Genomic DNA, 17336 nt, shown 5'->3' with positions numbered 1-17336 from the left:
ACGAGGAGCTGCTGCTGGTCTGGATGCTGGACGCACATGATGACTGCTGTTCACCGGACGCCCTGTCACACACACAAACACACAATTATGCTTCTCATGATCAGAAAACTGCCTAAATGAATAAAAAATAAAAAAAAATTTATATACTGTATACTTCTGTTCAAACATTTGGGGTCTGTAAGATTTTGAGGCTCTTCTGCTCATCAAGGCTGCATTTATTTGATCAAAAAAACAGTAAAATTGTGAAATATTATTACAATGTAAAAATAATTTTATATGTGAATATATGTTAAAATGTAATTTATTCCTGTGATTATAAAGCTGTATTTTCAGCATCATTACTCCAGTCTTCAGTGTCACATGATCCTTCAGAAATCATTCTAATATGCTGATTTGCTGCTCAAGAATCAATATTATTATTACGTTAAAAACAGTTGTGCAGCCAAACATGTTTGTGGAAACCATCATATATTTTATTTTTCATGATTCTTTGCTGAATAGAAAGTTCAAAATAACAGAATTTATTTGAAATAGAAATCTTAATGCTTTATAAATGTCTTTACTGTCACTTTTGATCAATTTAAAGGGTTAGTTCGTCCAAAAATGAAAATTCTGTCTTTAATTACTCACCCTCGTGTTGTTCCAAACCCGTAAGACCTTCGTTCATCTTCGGAACACAATTTAAGATATTTTTGATGAAATCTGAGGGCTCTCTGACCCTCCCATAGACAGCAAGGTAACTACCACGTTCAAGGTCCAGAAAAGTACCAAGATGATCGACAGAGTAGTCCGTGTGACATCAGTGGTTCAACTGTAAAGTTACGAAGCTACGAGAATACTTTTTTGCGCAAAGAAAACAAAAATAACTTTATTCTATTTTATAATATAAAATTTACTTTATTCCACAAGTGACGCTGTAGAGACGAAAATGTGGAACAAAGTAGTTATTTTGTTATTGTTATTTTTTGTTGTTGTTGTTGAACGTAGATTTTTGATGAACGAAGGTCTTGCGGGTTTGGAACAACACGAGGGTGAGTAATTAATGACAGAATTTTCATTTTTGGGTGAACTAACCCTTTAATGCATCCTTGATAAATTAAATTTTTTTTTTATCTTACTGACCTCATATAGACACGCTATTTTTCAAATGCTTGGGGTTGGTAAAGACTGAAAGGTCAGGTGTGTAAACTCAAAAAGTCAATGAAGCAGAACAGAATTCCACTCTTAATCCGAGGAAACTTTCATAGTAAAACAACTCCTCAAAACTTCCATCTTTATTTGACCCTCTAATTCTAGCATTCTCTATTCTGATTCACATGAAGCACGAGCTGAAGGTGGACATTTGTACAATTACACTGAAAGAGCTTTTAATTGATAAAAAAACTATAAACTATCAATCAGACGAATCAGACGGGTGTAGTAGATTGTGTGCAACAGCTTTAACAGCAAATTTTGCTCATTAGAGCCTTAGAAATGTCTGTATATCAAACATGATACAGTAAACTAAGGGTTAAATAAATGGAATTACGTAGAAATAATTTCTTCTTTCTGCAAACTCCAAACCTTTCCATAAGTCGAACTATGTTCCAGTGAAGTCTGTTTGTGTCTGATGTGTGTGTGTGTGTGTGTGTGTGTGTATGTTAAGCGCGTGCCAGAACATCGATGCGTGTGCCAGTGCTGAACGTGTCTCACCATTTGTCATGTGCACAGGGGTCGAACACTTTTGATGCAGTGACAGGAGCCTAATAGAGCACAGGTCACACGAGGGGTCACCAGAGGTAAGTGTGTGTGTGTGTGTGATATCTGACCATGTGAGCTGGCAGCAGAAGTGCAGGGACTGGTTTCAATCAGCACAAGCACTCTCTCAGTTAGGCACACAGGCACACACACACACACACACACACACACACACACACACATAGGTTTCATGTTTTCATGTTCTACGGGTTCATTCCATAGGTGTAATTGTTTTTATACTGCACAAACTGTATTTTCTATAACCTTACCCCAACCTTATAAACTGTTTTCCTCATGGGGACCAAAAATTGTCCCCACAAGGTCAAAATGTACTGGTATTACTATCTTGTGGGAACATTTGGTCCCCATATAGAGAATACCAGGTATACTCTCTCTCTCTCTCTCTCTCTCTCACGTGTGAGTTATTTCCTTCTCATGTTGATGTTGGATGGTTGTGGTGTGGATGAGGTCCAGTGAGCTCCTCACTGTCCACTTACTCTTAGATAATCTGAGACAGTGTTTGTAAAGAAAATGCCCCGTCTGTGCAATGCCATTTTGCCATTTCTTTATTTCTTTATTTCTTTTATATTGTAGCTATATTTATATTTGCCTACACACTTTCCCCCCTCATTTTTACATATATATATATATATATATGGTATTTTTTTTGTTATTTTCACTTGTTTGCAGACTTGAATTATGAATAATTATCAGTAGTGATCAGTGTATGACATATTTTTTAGCAGAAGGATAGAGTATATAAAATAGCAAAATAAATAAACATTCATCAATCAGTACTTTTTACTTTAGTACAAGAGCTACACTAGAGCTGTTTGTTTTGAATGATGTGCCTTATGTAGAGAACTGTGTTTAACATTTTGCAAAAAGTTTGTTTTACAATTGCAAACTGAGTGTAAAGCAGATAATTTGCTTGCAGAGTCGATATATGAGTGAATAGTTTCACCGAGTGAGCCTCAACTACAACTTTAAGTGGGTAAGCTAAGCAATTTAAAAAAGACTCCAATGGAAAGTGGCATCATGCCAGAAGGCATGCATCTAATGCACCTCATGCACATTTGAGAAGAGACTGTGACAACACAGCAGATTGCAGAGAAGTGTTTGTTCAACATATATCATATATTTGAATTTGACATGACAGAAGTCTAGCAGACCTAATGGTGAGCTGAGCATTCTGGGAAGGGCGTCTCAGACGGTCACGTCTGCTCAAACACCTTTGTAGGTGGTTCGACGGAGCCGCATAAATCACATCGAGTCAAAACAGAGAATGAGAGGGACATTCATTTGATCTCCAGCGAACAGGGTGGATCTAAATACAGCTGCTGTTTGTCTCAATAAAACACGCTGCTCCTCCAGCAGAGGTAATATAAACCATCGTCCCCAGCCTCACACGGCTTATGCAACACATTCAGCCACAGCTTCAGGGGAAACATGGACATGTTTACTTTCAGCATGTCCGAAAACACTGGATCTGAGCGCACAACATACTGCGGTCGGATGACATAGTAAACACAGAGCGAGTTAATGCCCGTGAGCGAGAGCCCACGGCCTCCTAAATCAAGCTGTGTTTGTTGAGCAAAAGGTTGGGAGGATTGTGAGGAATCTCGCTCAACATCACTAGCGAGGAATTCACTCATGCAAAGAAGATGAAAAAAGATGCAACATAAAGTCATGATAGAAATTAAGGAGTTAGTGATGCAACTACACACACACACACACACAATAGTTTTTGTGATATTGTTTATTTTAGATAAACTTATTTTTAATATCTATATTTTTAGATATTAACTTTATTATTTAAGAATGAAGTTTATTTTTCCAACCCCACTGACAGATTTTTTTTTAAGCAAAAACCCACTTAATTTGTACTTAATTAAGACTTCATATCTTATTCTGCTTCACAAGTACTGTAAATGTAACTTGATTTAAAGGCATATTTCACCCCAAAAATGAAAATGTTATCATTATTTATTCTCTCTCATGTTGTTCCAAACATGTATGAGTTTCTTTCTTCTGTTGAACACAAAAGACGATATTTTGAAGAATATGGGTAACCAAACAGTTGACGGTAGCCATTGACCTTCATATATTTTTTTTTCACATTAAATGGAAGTTAATGGGCTACCGTCAACTGTTTGGCTCCATAATTTTTTCATACTACGGAAGTTAATAACTGTTTGGTTCCATATTTTATTTTATTTTATTTTTTCCATACTTTGGAAGTTAAAAACTGCTTGGTTCCATATTTTTTCTATACTATGGAAGTCAATGGCTACTGTCAACTGTTTGGTTCCATATTTTTTTCCCATATTATGGAAGTCAATGGCTACCGTCGACTGTTTGGTTCCATATAATTTCTCTTTTTTCTTCTTCTTCTATACTATGGAAGTCAATGGCTACCGTCGACTGTTTGCTTCCATATAATTTCTCTTTTTTCTTCTTCTTCTATACTATGGAAGTCAATGGCTACCGTCGACTGTTTGCTTCCATATAATTTCTTTTTTTCTTTTCTTCCATACTATGGAAGTCAATGGCTACCGTCAACTGTTTGGTTCCATATAATACATTTTTCCCCCCTTCCATACTATGGAAGTCAATGGCTACCGTCAACTGTTTGGTTCCATATAATACATTTTTCCCCCCTTCCATACTATGGAAGTCAATGGCTACCGTCAACTGTTTGGTTCCATATAATAAATTTTTTCCCCCTTCCATACTATGGAAGTCAATGGCTACCGTCGACTGTTTGGTTTCATATAATTTATTTTTTTCTCCCATACTATGGAGGTCAATGGCTACCGTCAGCTGTTTGGTTCCATATACTTTCTTTTTTTTTTCTTCCATACTATGGAAGTCAATGGCTACCATCGACTGTTTGGTTCCATATCATTTCTTTTTTTTTCTTCCATACTATGGAAGTCAATGGTTACCGTCGACTGTTTGGTTCCATATAAATGTTTTTTTCTTCCATACTATGGAAGTGAATGGCTACCATCAACTGTTTGGCTCCATAGAATTTCTTTTTTTTTCTTCCATACTATGGAAGTCAATGGCTACTGTCAACTGTTTGGTTCCATATTTTTTTCCATATTATGGAAGTCAATGGCTACTGTCGACTGTTTGGTTCCATATAATTTTTTTCTTCTTCCATACTATGGAAGTCAATGGCTACCATCAACTGTTTGGATCCATAGAATTTCTTTTTTTTTCTTCCATACTATGGAAGTCAATGGCTACCATCAACTTTTTGGATCCATAGAATTTCTTTTTTTCCCCCCCCATATTATGGAAGTCAATGGCTACCGTCGACTGTTTGGTTCCATATAATTTTTTTTTTCTTCCATACTATGGAAGTCAATGGCTACCATCAACTTTTTGGATCCATAGAATTTCTTTTTTTCCCCCCCATATTATGGAAGTCAATGGCTACCGTCAACTGTTTGGTTCCATATCATTTTTTTTTCTTCCATACTATGGAAGTTAATGGCTAAAGTCAACTGTTTGGTTCCAATCCCCCCCCCCCTCAAACTACAGAGGTGAATGGCTACCATCAACAGTTTTATTACCCACATTCTTCAAAATCTCATCTTTTGTGTTCAACAGAAAAAAAGTTCATACAGGAACATACACACAAAATTCTGTCTAATAAATAATGAGAGAATAAAAATTTTTGGGTGAACTCTACCTTTAAGAATGATTAGATGTTTGTACTGGAAAACAAGACACAAATACTGGAGGAAGAACTTGTAGTGTAAAAAAAACTGTGCTTTGCTCCGATACCTTTCATAGCTGCTTCTTTAACAGTGGAATGGACAGGAATGATGTTCTTCTCCACCAGCTCCAGCGGGCCAGGTCTGAGAGCGATTCTCTCATTCAGGTTGTCGGCCAGTCTGGCTCGCTTTAGTTTGGTCTGTGAGTCGTGTGCGGGACCTTCGGCGGCGGGTTCTGCAGTAAACACACTATTAATCCAGCACAGCAGCTCTTCAGTCAAACACACACATGATGCAGTGCTGAGAATAAGCAGTTATCATGTCACAAGCCGTGCAGCTGACAACACGATACGCTCACAGCATGCAATCAAATTAATGTTATAACGTTCTCTGAATCATTCTGTGTTTATGTACACGGTAAAAAATATGTTTTAAAGCCGTAAATGAAACAAACATTATTGGAGCATGTTTTACAGGAAAATACTATTCAATTCAGTGTCTTACTTGTTATTTCTTTGTAATTATTTGTGAAAACTAAAAAAGGCAAAATTGTTTCGGCATAAGTGTTTTATTCAGTGTACTATTTTTTAAAGCTCTTACCTTGTAGAATACGCATGTTGACAAGCTCTGATTTCTCTGGTCGACTTCTGATTTTGTGTTTTAAATAATCTCCAGTCTGCAACGCCAAATATTATAAAACATTAAATATAATGAGTTGGATTTTCGCACACTTTCACAATCATTCTGAATCAAATTAGTTTCATTACTGATGAACTTTGCATCGTTTACACTAACCCTCTGGTGTTGACAGATTTGTATTAAAGTAATGTACTATTTTATAGCATGATAATGTTTTTATTAATCAAATTAGTTTCATTACTGATGAACTTTGCATCGTTTACACTAACCCTCTGGTGTTGTCTGCGTGGCGGTCAGAAATGACAGATTTGTATTAAAGTAATGTACTATTTTATAGCATGATAATGTTTTTATCTACTGTATTTTCTTTGTTTGTATTTTTAAGGGATTTAATGGCACTAAATCATATTTATGGAATAGTTATGATCCTGTAAGCCACTTTTTGAGCATAGACCTGAAAATGTTTTTTGTTCACATAGCAAATGCCAAAATCTTGGCTGAGTTGCATACCATTCCAATAAAAAAGAAAATGACTGAACAACACCAGAGGGTTCATTTGAACTGAATTGATCTGAATATTAACTCAATTGTCTTCTGTAAAGCTGCTTTACATCTGAAATTAAATATAGTTTAATTTTTTCATTATTGTTTCTGTTATCCTGCTTTGATCTGTAGTTTATAAAGTCCAAATAAATGACTTGATTTGAGCAAGACTAGACAATGAACTAGTATTGATGTCAGAAAATGATGCTATTTGTAATCATTTCTCAGTCAAAATGATTTCTGGTGCGGCAGGGAGCTGTTGATGGTGTGTGCTGCATGATTCTTTGCTATATCGTTGTTTGGTTCTTCTAACCTTGGATCGCTCAAGACTTTTCCTCTGTTCGTGGAACGCAGCCGGACTCTTCAAGGCTGGAAAAACAAATGAGAAACGGAGTAAATGTGATGGTTTATCTGTGAACACACTGTCAATGAATCTTACATAAATCATCTCTGCCAGCATCTGATCTGGCCCGTGTTTCTCTGCTAGAGCTGAATTATAGTCCTGAATCAAACGTCTGACTGATACAGACGCACTGGTTTCTGCTTTTATTTTAGTGCTGCTTGCAGTTGTATTCTGAGTGAAACTAAATCACAAACATTCCAAAATATCACCACAACACACTAGCATTATAAGTTTTGACACAGATGAGCATCACTCGTGTTTTCTTCAAAATAGGTAGAAATGTATGATTATTTTGTTGTTGATCAGCACAGCTGTTGGGTAATCTGAGGTCTGACATTGATATTCAACACACGGCTGACTTATTGTTATGTTATTGGAAACATTTATAGGGTTTTCTACAGAAGTTCTGCTCAGGTGTGTCTCAAGATCTCACTGCAGCCGTTCATTGCATACTAGAATCTAGATCACATGGAACAAGAAAAAGACTAAGAAACTTAGACAAACCAAAGATTACAACATTAACCGACTACAAATGATCCAGACAACACAAGAACATCTTAACCATTTCAAAATAAAAGCACACAAAAAGGTATACAAGACACATATGCAAAATATCATTTTTACAAAACATTTCGCAATCCATCACTCTTTCTGCATGCTATTCATCACATTAATCTGTTCTGTGTCAGACATCCACTGCAAAAAAAAATCTGATTTTTTTTTTTTTTACATTAAATCTTTATCATCTTTATATCAATCTAATATTTAATATTAATATTATTTTTTTATTTTAATTAATATTCAATTATTATATTTTCATTTGATAGAATTAAATTCATTAACTAAAGACTCTTGGGAATTTTTTAAGCATAAATGTATTTTTATTGGATTTAGGTTTCTTTGTTTTTAAAATGTATTTTTTAAAGGCAATAAGAAATGAAACATACCATCCATTCTATTTAAATTTAATCTGACATATTCTCTGAAAACAATTCTTAATATATTGTGCAATTTTGCATCTCAAGTAAATGTAACCTAAAGGCGTAGTTCACCCGAAAAAGAAAATTCTGTCTAAACAAGGGGTGAAACATACCATCCATTCTATTTAAATTTAATCTGACATATTCTCTGAAAACAATTCTTAATATATTGTGCAATTTTGCAAACTCAAGTAAATGTAACCTAAAGGCGTAGTTCACCCGAAAAAGAAAATTCTGTCTAAACAAGGGGTGCCCAAGCTCGGTCCTGGAGGGCCGGTGTCCTGCAGAGTTTAGCTCCAACCCCAATTAAACACACCTGAACCAGCTAATCAAGCTCTTATAGGCATACTAGAAACTTTGTAGCAGGTGTGTTGAGGCAAGTTGGAGCTAAACTCTGCAGGACACCGGCCCACCAGAACCGAGTTTGGGCACCCCTGGTCTAAACAAACAAACAAACAAAAAATATTAATAATTCCATGATTTAAATTGTTGAATGCAGACCATGGCATGTATGCACTGAATAATATTTTATCTACATGCATTACAATATATATTATTTAATGCATATTTAATTTAAAATGCTGTTTTTGTCTTTAAAATGACTTCTTTCGCTTTTTGAGCTCATAGGCTTTACTTTCTGTCTCTGTCAGTCTAAAATCGATTACTTTTTGTTTCAATGGTTCTTGAAAAGGTTGCACACACATACAGTATCATTACATTACTACAGAAGTCAAAGAAGAAAAAGGAGCGGCGGCTCCTCAGACACACGCCTGACCGTCTAATGAAGAGCAGATGTGCTCAGAGAAATGTACACACACTGCATACGTGCAAAACCACAGCGGAGATTGAAATATCGCCTCCTCTGAAGAATGCAACCAATTGCATAATTCCAGCCTTTGAAATGTAAGGTGCATTCTGATTTATGAGAGAGCTCTAGCTCTTAGCATTAGATCTTCTGCTTTCTGCTGGACGTACTCCTCACGAAATACTGCCATACGTTAATAAAACAAACACTAGAACAATTGTCATAAGTCACACGGAATAAAACATGACACGAGCAGGCAGTAAAAAGCAAAGAAAACATGCATTTTCGAAACACTTTTTCTATAACTGCATGCATGTAGATCAGCACCTATTTAAAAGCGGTTTATCTGAGTTTGCCGACCTGTTGTCTGCTGTAAAAAGATAAACAGCCATTGAAAGTTTTTTTTAGGAGCTCAGACTCAGTCACAGATCTGTGGTTTATCTCCAGCAGACCTGCTGAAACCCAGACTCCAGCGGCTGAATTACATCAACAGACCGGTCAACAGTTCAATTCAAACACCTAATGGCAAGCAAAATATACAGTTATGACTGTATTTGAATAGAGATACTGGTATATCTATGAAAACGGTACACCGGTAAGGCTGCGGTATATTTTAGAAGCTGTTTTCTTTAATATCTTTGTGTGTTTAGCTATGAATCATCTTTAAAAATATATGCTCAATGGTCCTTTATTCAAAAAGAATTCATAAATGCACTTCATACATAAATTGACCTGAAAGCCGCTCTTCTGTGATGTCTGAATTAAATTAATTTCTATATTTTGAAATCATGATGATGAAAGAGGACGATTAAATAATTAAATTCCTAAAAAGTAAGTAGTTTTCCATAAAAATAAAAATAAAACACACAGGAAATTATGTCATGGAGTCAAGCACCTTTTAATGTAAAACAAATGTTGTTCAGGCTGTAAAAAGCATAAATGCATGCATGCATGCATAAATAAATAAAACCCAAACAAACAAATACTTAAAAAAATATGAACGAAAAAATTAAAAATGGTATCGAATTTGCTGAAAACCATATGAACTGAACATCAATACAAAAAGTACATTTTTATTTATTTATTCATTTTACTATGGTCACACTTGTATGTTATCGCTTAAAAACAAACAAACAAAAAAACTTGAAACTGAAGCATGCAGAATGTCCTCGATCTCATTTTCAGGTTATAAAGCGAAGCTGCTTTGCCTGATCATCTGTTTATTATCGTTCCTCTCATGGGCAGATAAACTCTGAGAGCGTTCTGTGCCCGGTGTGCATGTGTGCCAGATCCAGCTGTGTGAATGGGGCTCTTCTATGTAAATGTTAACAGGTGTGAGTGTGTGACTGTAGTGCAGATCTTACGGTGCCATGAAAGCGGTTCGCTCATTTGTCAGGTACCCATAATGCAGTGTGATGTAGTCAGAGGAGTGCTGGTGTTACTCACGAGGCATGATGCCCTGGTCAGCGAGCTGCTCTCGCGTCCTCCTCTGCTGGAGTCTCAGCTGCAGGACTGTGGGTGGAGGAGGAAACAGATAATGACTCATCATGAGTGAAGCTGGACAAATCAGACAGAAATCTGTGTCCGGAGAAGGAACACATCATCCCGTACGGACGGGCAGATGCTGCACACACACACACACACACACACACACACACACACACACACACACACACACACACACACACACACACACACACACACACACACACACACTTTCACTAACGGCCCTCGTGTCGTCTCTGGAGCGCGAGGACCACCAGCAGCGAGCGGACACAGGCCTGAGTGACCGCGCGCGGGATGACAGGTAAACACACACACACACACACACACACACACACACACACTTTAACGGGCCACCTCTTACGTTTATGAGCGCCTCCCTCCTCTCAGACTTCAGGAGGACCACACACTGAAGGAAGATTTGTTTAAAGCCAGGAGCTGTGTTTATCATAGACCTACATCCTGTTTTAAGAAATATTTGTGGGTCTGTTGCTTCATTTTTGTCTTTGTTTTGGGTGGTGTGTCTCTCATCACAGCAATCTACCCTGCCACTGCACGAGTGTCCATGTATTACGTCTGTGTATAATCTACTGTATGTAAGACTAAGAAGAATAAGTGGAAAAAAAATGGCTTTGCGTCTTTATAAATTTCGTTTGACCAGACATTTAGTTCAACAGCAATGGGACATTCGGTTGTTTGTATCACTCTGAATGAGTTTGCACGCTCCAGACAGATGTTAGTAGAAGCATTAGTGTTGAGAATGTTTCAGTCGCTCTTTCTACGAACTGATTTGTTCAAAACATTGATTCATTTAGGAAAGAGTTGTTGAATCACTCACTCACAAAATCCACACTCTAGAGCGCTATTCGCGGAAAAACAAAGTGTTGCACGTTTTAGATGAGTGGTGGTGATATTTATTTTGTACAACGATTGCAACTTATTTTTATCACTTAAGCACCACAAATTAAATTGTGTCATGAAATCAAATAAATCTCTGTAAACACTTGCATTTTTACAACACTATTAGTGTGTCCCATCCAACACTATCTCACGCCCAATTCGTATGTATTTTACGAGGTGGCTAATTCGTACAAATTCGTACGACCTCACTCGTACGATTTTGTACGATTTTTCTAGACCCCAGTGATGGGTAGGTTTAGGGGCGAGGTTAGGTGTAGGTAATTTATACGAATTCATATGAATTGTGTAACTCGTAAAATACGTACGGTTTAGCACAAATCGTATGAATTTGTACGAGTGAGGTTGCACAAATTCGTACGAATTAGCCACCTCGTAAAATATGTATGAATTGCCGTGAGATCGGGCTGGTCCCATCAGGTAATGAAAAGTTTGACACACACTTGTGGTCTTCATCCTCACTTGAACACTTGGGCCAAATACAGGAAATACGTCATATACGTAGTCAACTGGTCAAGTGCAAAGACTGCAAATGTGGGTATTTGGACAAGGCATAACTGTCTTTATGAGCAAGTCTCTGAATCATTCACTCAAGTGATTTGTTCAAAACACTGATTCATTCAGGAACGAAACAAGTGATTGTCTTTATAAGCAATCATTGAATTATTCACTCAAGCGATTTGTTCAAAACACTGATTCCAACGATGTTGTTACTTTGTACCTTTATCATTACAGCTGTGGTGTGGACTCTGCTATTCTTTAATATTGAGAACAATTTTTAGAGCTATATCGTTATCGTCCTTGATGTAAACAGGCCTTAAGTTTCTTTATGAGTAAGTCATTGAATCATTCAATTCTAAAGCACTGATTAATTAAGAAACAAGTAATCATCTTTATGAGTGAATTAATGAGTCATTCACCAAAGCGATTTGTTCAAAACACTCAATTATTCAGGAACAAATCAAGTAACTGTCTTTATGAGAGAGTCATTGAATCACTCACTCAAGCAATTCATTCAATGATTGTGTGTGTTGATTGTATTTTCGCCTCATCTGGAACTATTTTCATTGGCGGAGGAAAAATAAACATAAAAGTAAATGGGAATATTGTGTCTAAAAATGTAAGTTACTCAGTGATGTTTACTGAACTGTATAACAGCAATATCACTCACAATTACAGAAAAATAGCATTCTTGCTTGCGAGATATTGTTGAAACACATTTCCCGCAACACGAACACTGGTTAACGTGTGGACATGCAACAGTTCTTGTACTTGTCAAAGTTAATTTGATTGTCCATTCGTTCTTCCATTTATCATCGCAAGCAATCAACCAGCTGCATAATTGACTGACTGATGGCTGCGGGTTCGAAGCGCTGAGATCATGCATCAGCTATCTGCATACATCTGCTTTTGTTTAGGTCACACAACCTGCGCTTCTGTGTCCAGTGCCAGCAACTGTCATGCACTGCAAGTATGTGGACAAACAAGAGAAATCTAATGATGTCGAGCTCTGGCACACCGACACAACCTCGCACGCACAAATAATACTGCCAGCTCTCGCATGATCGCTGATATGAACTGAGACAAGCAGTGCCAGTCTGCTTTTGGCGGATGGAAGGAACCTCAATCTGGACCAATCTAGATCAAACTTTTAATGCTGTTTGTTCGCTATAAGAACCGTCACTGGACCTCACGTTTGCTCTCCAGAAACAGGTGAGTTCATAAAAGCCCAAAGTGGAAAAATGTCTTCTGGCAACGTGACACATTTTAGCAGGGCAAACGAAAGCACCAGACCCATGATTGCCCTCAGTGATTGCCCTCAATAAGAATTATCACAGCTTTGCAGACAAACTGGATCACATAACCCTCCACAATCAAAACCAGATGATCTGACTCAATAGCACAAAAATAGCTGCAGCCGTTGTCTTCAAGGCACATACCTGCAAAAACAACTTGTACCCTGTATAATTTGCCCTAATGACAACAATTACGTATTAATAATGCAATTGCACAATACACATGCTATGCTAGAATATCCCCATTTAAACTCTAGTACAAATTAGCGTACACACTTTGTCTTGTTTGGGTTGTGTAAGTCTATTAAACTCAAATGTCATGAGCTGCATGACAAATGCCCTGAACTTTGACGTTAACTGCATTGCCTGTAAATAGCAAGGCTGTAATCTTGACATGACACAGGCAGCCGTGACACATGCACATTCAGACAGACTCTGAGGCACATGGTGACGCGTCTCAAGCAGAACTTAGAGTTCAGACATCAAGCACTTTACATACACTAAAAATAAAGGTTCTTCATTGGCATCTGTGGTTCCTTGAAGAACCTTTAACATCCATGGAGCCAGTAAAGGTTCTTTATAGTGAAAAAAGTTATTTATTTACAATATTTTGACACTAGGAAACAAAAATGGTTCTTTTAAGAACTGACCTCTTTAGGAACCTTTATTTTTAAGAGTGTGGAACCTTTCCATTCTATAAAACGTTCTTTTTAGTGGAAATTGTTCTTTAGAAACAAAAATGGTTCTTCCTTTAAGAACAGTTCACGGAAAGGTTCTTTTTGGAACAAAAATGGTTCTTCTATGGCAAACCCCCATTTTTAAGAGTGTAAATATTAAATAGTTGTGAAGGTCATGATGTTCATTTTCTGTGAATGAGGAAGGATTGTAAGGTATGTTGGGAGATTCGAGGACAAACGCTTTTGTGTTTTCATGCATGCACAAACACAGAGCAAACAGGAACCAGCGATGGCTCTTTAAGTTCTGCCTGGCATGTTCTGTTTTCATGCCAATGGCTCGTCAAACTATTTATCAAAGTCATTGTTCAGACCCTTTTTCATTTTAGGAAATTAACCCATTAATGTACAGGTTTATTTGTCATATGAATGCACTGTGCAACTCATAATGTAACTTTTAAGTGCATTTCTATCATTTAGATGATTTAAATCTGACATATCTCTATAGAAAGACTAAGGGCTTTTACCTATATTTTTTACTAAACACCTTGAAATGGCAGCATTGATCAAAGTCATTGTTCAGATCCTTTCTAGCATGAGGAAATCAACCAATTATTGCCCAGATTTCTTAATTATTTGCAATTTTCCATCCGCATGTGTAGTTCATTGCAATTTAGAATTTTCAAAAGCAATCCTTTAAGTGTTTTTTTTTCATTTACATCACTGTAACCAGGTAGCATTTACATTCATATTTAAATGTTTTCACATATAAATTGTACAAATATGGCAATTTTATCTCTATAGAACATCCGAAGAAAAGACAATAGAGTTTTACCTATCATTTACTATAACAGCCAGGTATTTTCTTTGGACTAAACACCACCACAGCACACTTTGGGCAGGTTATTAAAAACTCTTACTATGTGCATGTTAATAAAAACATCTATTGTCACCCAAAAACATTAACAGCCTTTAGTTGCCTGTGAGCTTTAACAAGTTAAACGTGTCTGTAATCCTCTTTAAAAGCCCAGTGACAACATTTCAGATCTTGACCTCAGATGCATGAGTATAGAAAGCATTTAAAAGGGTTATGTAATCTCATGGCCGCCCATGTCCTGTTGAAGAACCTCAATGAGCCAAACACGTCCACAGGGAACATACGGTATGATTCCTATCAGAACAGCTCAATCACACACACACACTCACACATACACACACTCGCTCGCTGAACAGCCAACACACACAGCCACAAACCTCACATCTGTGCTGCATCAGAGCGCTAATGTGTGCTGTTCACAACACGCCAATGTTTAAGTTTTCCCATCATGCCACTGTGTGGAACAGCCTTACATCTCCACTTCCCTTGAGCATAGAGCTCATTTCCCTTCGCTGAAGGAAGAGCTCAATTTTGTCTGTAATTTTGAGCAGTAAGCCATTATTGTGCCAAACCCAAGCGCTGCTATGAAATCCAACGTAGCATTCGAGAGGAAAGCTAAGGTAGAGTTTGTCTGCTGGGCCATAAATCTTGATGGTTGGCCGACAGAAGCAAAGAAGATATTCAGAGACTCTGACATTGTGGTTATTCAGTAACACTTTCATCAGAAAGGTGGCAGCATTGTTCACAGTTCATGTACATGTTACACTTAACGTCTTCAGTAGATGAACAGAGACATAGAGAAAGAATTCGAAAGAAACACAAAGAGTGGATAGTAGTAAACAATACAAGTGTGAAGTAATTAAAAAGCCAGATGTAAGAGTTTATGTTTACACTGAATTATTTTTTTTGTATTACAAATATCTAAACATTCTTAAAATGAAGATATATTTACTTGAAAACTAAAAATGACTGACAAATTTCAAAATGAAGTGAATTTATGCTTGGAACAAGAATTTTTTTTTTCTGATCCCACTGACATTTCTTTTTTCTTCTTATTTTAGGCATAAACTCATTTAATTTGGATGAATTTGTTAATATCTTAAAGAAATGTATCTAAGAATGTTTAGATAATTGTACTGGACAACAAGACGAAAATACTAAGAAAATCGTGTTTTTGCACAGGTTAAGTGGTACCTGATGACCTTTGACCCCTGTATCAAATCACTTGAGGCTTTTGGAAGCAGTGAGGCTAAAAGTGTATGAAACGACCAACAAGTACAAAACAAAAAAAGATTCATATTCCAGAGTAAAGTGTATGTAACATACTTACAAACATTTTGTGAATTGTAAGAACTCATCATGCATTGGTAAATAATCAACGCCTCCTAATAAGTTTCCTAAAAGCATTTCTTTTGGAAGTGAAACAAAGATCTCACCTGATTTAAACTTGCTGCGAATCAGAATGGAATGTTCAGATCCCAGTAGAGTCATTGTGTTCCAGTGTCAAAGCATCAAGTGCGTCGCTTCAGCCTCTCATAGCACACACTATCCGCATGCATTCACGCGCTCAAGCGCTTTGGTCCCATGCAGAACTGATTCTTTGCTCCATGAGAGAGAAACTGATATGCAGCGCTGCTGGGAGGGTCTTAAAGCTGAGGAGGCTCGACTGAGTCCCACCTCCTTCAGCTCTCACACTCACACACACACACACACACACACACACACACACATAGGCACAAACAAACCCTGTGCAATCTCAAATTAACATGTGGTCCAGAAGAATAGCAGAATGATCCTCATTTGAAGTGTGGGAGACTTTAATAACTTGATTCCAATATGATCTGTTAAGTGTGGTAACGTGTTGCCAATCACTCAGTCGATACACGTTATCTTATCTGTAGTGTTGGATTCTCCACTCGGAAAACAAGCAGCCCTTCCTCCGGCTCCTACAGGCTGTCAAAACATTGGTCAGGGCTTCGCTGTGTCTCCGGCCTGCATTAAACTAGTGCTGGCACTGAAGCTCTGCTCTTGGACAGGCTTTCGTGCAATTAGCTGTAGGGACATCTAGGATCGTGTGATGTGCCGTTGTGGGGTTTGAGCAGGCCTTTCAAATCAATTTAATCAAAAGTGTACAAATATGGAATTAAAAATAGATGTTGAGCCGCAGGGCTTTCCTGGCAGTGCCCATTTGTTCCCCTTACTTTCTGTGTAATGCATTCATCTGCTGCTAATCTGACTGATGACCGCGTGTCGTCACAACATCACAAACTCAATAAGATCTCTTCAGAGAGTTTCTCACATAAAGTCAAGTTTGCATGATTTAAAGTCACATTGTGAGAAATATAAAGAGAAACAGAATCACAATAACTATAAACAACGTTGCTCTGCGAGATTTAGTCATCTTGTGAGATATAAAGCCGGAATTGTGAAAAATAGTCACAATTGTGAAATATTAAGTCAATTAAAAGAAAGTTGCTTTGTGAGATTCATAGTCACATTGCGAGATATAAAATTACTACTGCGAGAAATCTTCACCACTGCAAAAAAAGTCACATTGTGAGATATAGTGTTGGAATTGTGAGAAATACAAACAGAGGTCAGATATAGAGGTATATCTAGCGTAGCGTTAGTTCCGGCAGGTCACGTTAGCCAAGCTCGCATCAGCTGACTCTCAGCTGATCCACGTCTACCCATAGGGATGAGACACCTATCTAAGCATTCATATATAAGGTC

At 37.3% G+C, this 17336-nt stretch overlaps 1 protein-coding gene across 1 annotated transcript in view; it reads right to left on the bottom strand.

Annotated features, from left to right (window-relative positions):
* Window positions 1-17336, bottom strand: part of myocd (myocardin) — a 63664-nt gene that overhangs the window by 13496 nt on the left and 32832 nt on the right. Inside the window, exons 2-5 of the mRNA XM_016239574.1 lie at window positions 10282-10347; window positions 6961-7016; window positions 6066-6141; window positions 5518-5700 (exon numbers count right to left, since the gene is read on the bottom strand). Coding sequence (XP_016095060.1) covers window positions 5518-5700; window positions 6066-6141; window positions 6961-7016; window positions 10282-10347 — 381 coding nt within the window. The remainder of the gene's footprint in view (window positions 1-5517; window positions 5701-6065; window positions 6142-6960; window positions 7017-10281; window positions 10348-17336) is intronic.

This window comes from Sinocyclocheilus grahami, unplaced genomic scaffold (assembly GCF_001515645.1).
Source record: "Sinocyclocheilus grahami isolate Dianchi unplaced genomic scaffold, SAMN03320097.WGS_v1.1 scaffold569.1, whole genome shotgun sequence".
In the NCBI taxonomy this organism is placed as follows: Eukaryota; Metazoa; Chordata; class Actinopteri; order Cypriniformes; family Cyprinidae; genus Sinocyclocheilus; species Sinocyclocheilus grahami.
The sequence above is the reverse complement of the archived record's forward strand: the minus strand, read 5'-3'. Positions and strand labels throughout refer to the sequence as shown.